Consider the following 7,426-nt stretch of genomic DNA (forward strand, 5'->3'; position numbering starts at 1 on the left):
ACAATAGAGAGTAAGAGTTCATAAAAAAGCCTCGCTACTTTGCTGAAGAAGAAATGGATGTCTAGATCTTTTAAAATAAGGAACTTTTTGATTTCTTTTTCCGAAAAATAGTTGGAGCAGTTTTCCTTTTTTAAATTTCACTTATGCAGTTTAAAAAATATTATTTTGCTTTTTAACAAACTCTTAAAAACATCAGAAGTAATTCTAAATGCAACTCTATTAAAAGTTTTCACAGAATAACAAAACGACTTCTTTTTTTTTTTTTTAAAGATAAAAAAAAGTTTAAACTATCTTTAAATAAGAAATGTGAGAACAGTTTAACAGAACTTCTTGTTTATTATGTCTTTAGCGAAACAGATAAAAATATTTGCAAAAGCATAGATAAAACAAACTACACAAAAGGCCCATCTTTATTGCCAAACTGAACAAACTTATCTAAACTACATAAATGGTCTCACGATATTGCCATATTGAACAAACTTTTCTAAACTACCCTCTTTTTGAATTTTTAGCTTCATGTTTTTAATTTTGTCTTTAATATGGCTTTGGTAGGAGTACTTTTGCAAGACATGAATGAGCTTGTCACTGCTATGATTTGCCAAGATGCCAAGGTAATCTTTGTACGAGCAACTTGAGCTCGTACATCTGTAAACACGTCTTGCAAGATGTATGCCAACACCAAAGCTGCACATCGTGGAAAACTTCTGGTGTTGAACCATTCGTTGTGGCCAGGGCAAGCATTCAGCTTTTCAACTATTTCATCTAAAATTTTACAAACTCAAGTCATAACACAAAGTGATTAAATCAAATATTCATTTGGTTCTGAAGTAAGACAAGATTTATTCTGTTTTTTTATTTATTTATTTTTTTTTTTGTTGACCTTATTGTTTGCACTGATAGCAATAACTGGTTTTTGAAAGATTACCTAAATGGCATTGGCTAACTTCTGCTTTGTTTTCCTTTGTTCTTGGCTGAGTTGATCCTGAAATAAAATAAAACCATGTTTATTTTTCTAATTCATAAAAACCATCAACAGTTTCTAAGTGTTAGAGATGATAACAAGCTGTGCATGATTTCTAACGGTGATGTTTCTAACTTCTTCATTAGAAATCGGGTAGACACAACTTTCTAAAAGTGCACTTAGCAATGATGGCTAGTTTTTGTTAACAGTTAACCATCTGAAATTGTGCAAGAAGAGGTTTGTGTTTATATATCTTTGTATAAATTAGGTTTTACATTACCGATGAGTTCTTGAGTGAAAGATGGCATTTCCAACTTGATTTTTTTTCTTCTTGGATCTTTTACTTCTAAAACATAATCAGTTTTAGTATCATTCACTTGTATAAACATTTAAGCAATCACAGAATTAGTCCTGCAACAAATACATACACACTTCTGTGTTGTTTTTTTGTTTTGTTTTGTTTTTTTTACAGCTTTAACAATAACAATAGGGCAAGGAGTTGATTTGGGCATTTTCATTTTTTGAAAGCGTGTTGAGATTTGCATAAAAATCAAAAATCAAAAATCAAAAAGAATTTACCTCTGGATGTAGAGGCAAGACTTTGGCTAAATAGGCTACCAACAGATTGAACAGCATAAGGTGAGAGCTGCTTTGCAAGAACAGTACCAGCCTGTTGGACTGGAACAGCTGAAACTGGATCAGATGAAAGAAACAAACTGGGTTTGGCCAATGTTTGCTGAAAAGCAACAAGGCTAGGAGTCAGAGGAACAGAAAAGACCTCTTTTGAAGGGCAGAAAGCAATTTGCTGAGAAGGAGAAGCAGAAACAGGTTTGGCAACCACTTGCTCATTAAAGTAAACTGGAGAAAGTTTTGCATGGTGTTCAATAAAATCCGGTTCATCAGGAAATAATGTTAATGCAAGAGGAGAACAAGCTGTGCCAACAGGAACAGCTAGAGTCTGATCTACATCCATACAAACAGCTCGTTCATTAGGAACTAGTTGTGCAAGAGCAGGGGATAGTTCAAGAACTGGACCAGCGATTGTTTGTTCAGATGGAACAGACGAAACAGGAGTTGAGGTAGGTTCACACAAGAAATCTACGGCATGGTCGTTGCTATCCTCTAAAGGAACATTGTTTTCTACAGCTGGAGCAAACGGAACCACTGTGGTACAGCTGAAAGTAGCAGCACATTCTTCAGAGTCAGAACCGGAGTCTAAATTTTCCTCAAAGATGTCCTCAACCTCATGAAAACCGTACTCCTCTGCATTAGTTTGGAGCCAGTCCATCACATCCTTCTCCTTCTTTGGTGGTCTCTCAGACTTTTCAACAGTCAAAGACTCTATGACTCCGAAGGACTGTCCGATGCCCAGGGCAAAGCGCAACTCCTCTGCAGCGTTCCACTGGGACACATAAAAGCTATCCATTGTGTGTCTGCTGTGCTTCATGTAGAGTGTAGCAAACCGCTCGCGATCTTCTTTGCTGTTGTTGGCAAAGTAAGTGGCTATCGAACCGCGAATGCAAGTGGGAGTAAGACGCTTCATGGGAATGTTTACTTGGCTTTTTCTGAAGCAGGACGTCAGGCAAGAGGAGATAGCAGAGGAACACATCTGGTAAACAGGCACTCTAGTTGCAACGAGTGTCACACATTCGTCTTTGTTGGGTCTCATCGATGGAAAAAGGAGCCTGTAGCAGTCGCTCAACTCCAAAACAGTCTTGGTGTCTGCAGCCATGTAGTGAGAGTCGTTGACAAGAAGGTCTCTGTATCTCAGCAAATAAATATCGATCAACACTTTCAAGTCGTTCGGCACTAGAATGTTTTTGGCTCCGTACTTGTATGCTGTTTTGTAGCGCTCTTGCACAATGCAATATCCACACTCACTCTTCTCAGCAGCCATGTAGTCTCTAATTTTTAAAAGAGCAATGTTAGATTTTCTTAAACTGTTAATTACAGTGACAGAGAGCAGAAGATGGTTTCGTAGAGACACAGCATTGTCTCTAGTCGGTATAAGAGAGGGCTTTCTAATCGATTCCACTAACTCTCTTACGTATGCAGACTTGCCATATTCGGTCAGCAAACTGACATTGATGATGTTGATGCATTTTTTGCTTTTCACAAGGCTCCTCCTCAAAGAACGAAAGGGCCTCAGCACTTTTTGTAACTCCTCCACCTTGCAGCGCAATCGTCGGATGGCCTCATGAGAAAGTCCGAAATAGACATTCCTGGCTTCACTGAAACGAAACAGGAGACAAAGGTAGACGAGGCGGTTGTACAACGTGTGACAAGACATGGCTTTTGTTTGGTCAAGTTCACTCAGCTTGGAATTGAGCTGAATGTTTTTAAAGTGCATGGAAAAGTATCTATCCTCCAAAACGTTGGAATTGGTGAGAGCGTTCGGGTGCAGCGTCAGCGTGCTGTCACAACATGTCAATATTTCAACACCTGCATTTTTGTAGATCTTTGCTTGTGACAAAGTGTTGTTGTTGGCTACCACAAGCCACTTTTCAAAATCTCTGAAGAGCTCATCTGCTGACTGGTAATAAAAGTGAAAAGCATCTTTGTCCAGCTGAAACAAGAGTCTCTTATCTTCTGTCAAGACGGAGGAGTTGGAAACCAAGTGCTTTAAGGAATTAAAATCAGAGTCTAGGACAGATTCGGTTTTCAGCTCTTTGTTTTCTACAGAGGTGCATTGGTTTGCAGAAGGAGCCTCGGACGAACCAGGAACTGGTGAGGGCAAGCTTAAAAGAGGATCAGAGGAAAGAACCGGAGAAGAAAAAGAGGAGGAAGACCCAGGAGCAGAGGATGCAGAGCCTGATGCAGACGCTTGTTCAGCTACTGGCTTAATACCAAAGAAGGCAGGTCGAATAAATTGAGGGACATAGAGCTTCTCGTTGTCGTATCGCTTTGCCTCTGCAATCTTTTGTTTGATCACCTTGGAATCGTAGAAATGAGTCTCTTTCAAGTGTATGTCCAGACGGTCGTAATATTTCCAACATTGCAAACAGGGGTAAGGTTTTGGACAGCCGGACTTGCGTTCGAGACGAGCATGCTGAAACTTCCTGACCATTGCAGAGTAAAAGATGGAAGCTTCATCCAAAGTCCAAGAATGATCTTTTTTAGTCAAGGGTCTTTTAATGCTTGTGGACGAATGTTTGCACAAAGGCATCGGACAGCTAACAGCGTACCTCTTCTTGGTACCATAGAAAGGTACAACCCTGTTTACGGAGCCACACGCTGCAACTAATGCGGCCCTGACTTTGTTTTTGAGCTTTAAGTCTCTCTGTTCTTGTGACTGCTTTCTTTTCTTTTTTTTCGCTTTAGAGTTCGGAGAAGGGGCAACAACAGTGTTGTTTTCTTGTGAAGAAGACATGTTCAGGTGTTTGTTTGCAACGGTTTATGCTAAAAAAAGAAAACAGTTAGTGAGAGTGTTTTTCTTCTGCCTGCATCCAGTCCTGGAATGTTTACAACTGCAGGGAAGAGCTGTGTTTTTTCGAATCCTCTGCAAAAGAGAAAAAAGAAAGAAAAGAGAGCAACAAGAAGAAACAAAGTTTCCACTAGCAAATGAAAAAGAATGAGAGCAACTAGAATTACATGCATGGTGGCAGCAGTGATTGCTATTATGAGAAGGAGAATGAGAAAAAAAAAAAAAAAAAAAGAAACAAATAAATAAAGAGATGGAGTTTGAGAGGATCTCGCAACCATATGACTCAAAGAAAGAAACTGTGTTGAAAAAAGGCAAGAGAGGGCAAATAGAACTTGCTAACAAGGACAAATGACAGACATAACTACAACAGTAACAACTCTCATTGCAAGCATAATAACAACAGCATCAGCATCACTGACTCAGAGAGTGTTGACAAAACAAAACAGATTAAAAAAACAAGCAATGTGGCTGAACCGTAACAACAATCATTGCATGTATAACAACAACAACAACAACAACAACAACAACAACAACAGCAACAGCATCACTGACTCAGAGGGTATTGATAAAAAAAAAACAAGCAAAACAAAAACAAACAAACAAAAAAAAAAACAAATAAAAAAACAAAACAAGCAAATTGGGTGAACAGTAACAACTCTCATTGCAAGCATAATAACAACAACAGCATCAGCATCACTGACTCAGAGAGTGTTGACAAAATAAAATAGATAATAAACAAGCAAAGTGGGTGAACAGTAACAACTCTCACTGCAAGCATAATAACAACAACAGCATCAGCATCAGCATCACTGACTCAGAGAGTGTTGATAAAATAAAACAGATTATAAACAAACAAAGTGGGTGAACAGTAACAACTATAACTACAAGTAAAATAACAAAAGCAGCAACAGCATCACTAACTCGCAGGGTGTTGATAAAAAAAAACAACAACAAACAAATAAAGCAAGCAAAGTGGGTGAACATTAACACTCTTTGCAACTATAATAACACCAACAGCAACAGCATCAGTGACTCAAAGGGTGTTGATAAACAAAAACAAAAGCACAAACAAAACAAGCAAAGTGGGTGAACATTAACAACACTTATTGCAAGCATAATAACAACAACAGCATCAGCATCACTGACTCAGAGAGTGTTGATAAAATAAAATAATTTATAAACAAACCAAGTTGGTGAACATTAACAAACACTCATTGCAGCTGTAATAAGAATAAGAACAACAGCAACAGCAACACCATCACTGACTCGGAGAGTGTTGATAAAATAAAATAGATTATAAACATGCCAAGTTGGTGAACATTAACAAACACTCATTGCAACTATAACAACGACTACAGCAACAGCATCACTTACTCAGAGAGTGTTTATAAATAAAAAAAAAAACAAAAACAAAAAACAAAAATACAAGCCAAGTGGGTGATTACTAACAGCGCTAACAGCAGCAATAACAGTGTCCTTAGAAACAACAAACAAGTACAACAGCAACAACTGCTTTTACAGAGTATAACAATAACAACAACATGGCTGACACAAGTGTCAATGGCACTAACAACAACAAAAGGGTTGGAATAAAAACCTGTAGGCAAAAGGAGAGCTGCATTCAGACAAGATCGATTACAAAGAGGCTCTTCTTTAAGACAGAGGAGAAACTGCTTTTGAGGGACAGAGGGACTTTTGTTGTTGCTGTTGTGCAGAAACCAACAAACTTTTATTGAACCGAATATAACCGAACATAACCGAAAGTCTTGTTTGCTTCTGTTTTGTGACATCAAGAAGGGAAAACAAAACATCACGAAACAAACGAAGCAAACGAAACAAACAAACAAACAAACGAACGAAACAAACAAAAAAAAAAAAATTAAATAAATTAACAAACAAACAAACAAGCAAACAAGCAAAAACAAATAAGAAAAACAGAAAACGGAGTACCGAAACCTCGCCATTTTTTATCCTTCCTCAAGCTTTCTTTGGGCGCCAAAGACCGAGAAAGCTGCGCAAGCGTGACGTTTAGGGGGGTAGGGGGGGGGGGGGGTTGGGGGTACTTAAGGCCAGCAGACCGACCAATGGCAAGCTTAGGAGAGACCCACGTGAATGCTACATTTTCTTTCTATGTACGCTGGATCCGCTCAAAGTCTGGAATTTCCAGCATTCACGTGTCATCACTCCAGCCACCAGATTGGCCCACACTTTGCACACTTTCAAGACTAGAAACTCACTTGTGCTCAATTTGAGCAAAAAAAAAAAAAAACTAAGTCTCGCATGGCGACAACTTTTCGAAAAGCAAACAAAGGCAAACGAAGGCAAACGAAGAAAAAACAAAAACAAATAAACAAAAACAAAACCGAAAAGGGAGAGAGAGAGTGAGTCGACTCATTTCTTTCGACTGCCTTAAACGAGAAGTCTAAAACGTTTAAAAGTTGAAAACTAAGTTTTTTAAATGAACTGCACCGAAAAAACTTTACGACAGTTTAGCTGGTTAAAAACGCAGAGGAAAATATTTTATAAAATTTAAGCGTTCTAAAGATGTCCATTTTTGTTTTTGTTTTTTTTATTTTGGTTTGTTTCTGGCTTGTTTCTTTTTTTAAATTCTAGCGATCGAGCATATTTGAACGGTTTCATCAACCTGTTGGCGCACGTGCTCGAGAGCTAGAACTTTGATTGCTTTTGTTGTTGAGAATTGAGAATGTCCGAGCAGGTTTTTTTATCGATTTCATCGCTTGTGGCGAGGCAAAAATCAAAACGCTTTTTGGACGAAAGAAAAGAGATTAAAAGGAAAAAAGAGAAGAAAAAAAAAACAAAAAAATGGGTTATGTGTCATAAACATTTATTTTCTCACGCGATGACGTCTAGTTTTGTTAGAGTAATTAAAATATGGTATCAAGTTTGTAATTTCTATCTTATTTTTAGTTACGGATAATTGCCAATTATGTCACGTTTAGTATACACAACGCTGTTTTCTTAATAGCAATATGATACAAACAAGTTATAAAAAAAAAAGCGTTCGCTCGATCTTCCTTAGT

At 37.8% G+C, this 7,426-nt stretch overlaps 1 protein-coding gene across 2 annotated transcripts; it reads right to left on the bottom strand.

The window, feature by feature from the left end:
- Window positions 1-347: 347 nt before the first annotated feature.
- Window positions 348-6,396, bottom strand: LOC149891405 (uncharacterized). Of its 2 annotated transcripts, none has more exons than XM_090082607.1 (5): window positions 6,336-6,396; window positions 1,541-4,360; window positions 1,242-1,307; window positions 926-982; window positions 348-762 (listed from the first exon to the last, which is right to left on the bottom strand). In XM_090082607.1, exons 2-5 carry the CDS (start codon window positions 4,329-4,331, stop codon window positions 515-517), a joined length of 3,162 nt encoding a protein of 1,053 aa, XP_089938733.1. In that variant the 5' UTR covers window positions 4,332-4,360; window positions 6,336-6,396; the 3' UTR covers window positions 348-514. The 2 variants fall into 2 exon arrangements, with proteins under 2 accessions (XP_089938733.1, XP_089938735.1); XM_090082609.1 differs by having other exon boundaries at window positions 5,572-6,372.
- Between the last annotated feature and the right edge of the window lie 1,030 nt (window positions 6,397-7,426).

Source organism: Hydra viridissima, unplaced genomic scaffold (genome assembly GCF_058129835.1).
Source record: "Hydra viridissima isolate aposymbiotic clone 2 unplaced genomic scaffold, HvirCarnegie_v1 scaffold_3, whole genome shotgun sequence".
Lineage (NCBI taxonomy): Eukaryota > Metazoa > Cnidaria > Hydrozoa > Anthoathecata > Hydridae > Hydra > Hydra viridissima.

Excerpts from the sequence above, each read along its gene's own strand:
- LOC149891405 (XM_090082607.1), bottom strand. The coding sequence starts at position 4,331 with ATGTCTTCTTCACAAGAAAACAACACTGTTGTTGCCCCTTCTCCGAAC. Across the intron at positions 1,308-1,540 it reads TCTTGCCTCTACATCCAGAG|AAGTAAAAGATCCAAGAAGA; the intron begins GTAAATTCTTTT and ends ATTATGTTTTAG. Across the intron at positions 983-1,241 it reads TTTCACTCAAGAACTCATCG|GATCAACTCAGCCAAGAACA; the intron begins GTAATGTAAAAC and ends ATTTTATTTCAG.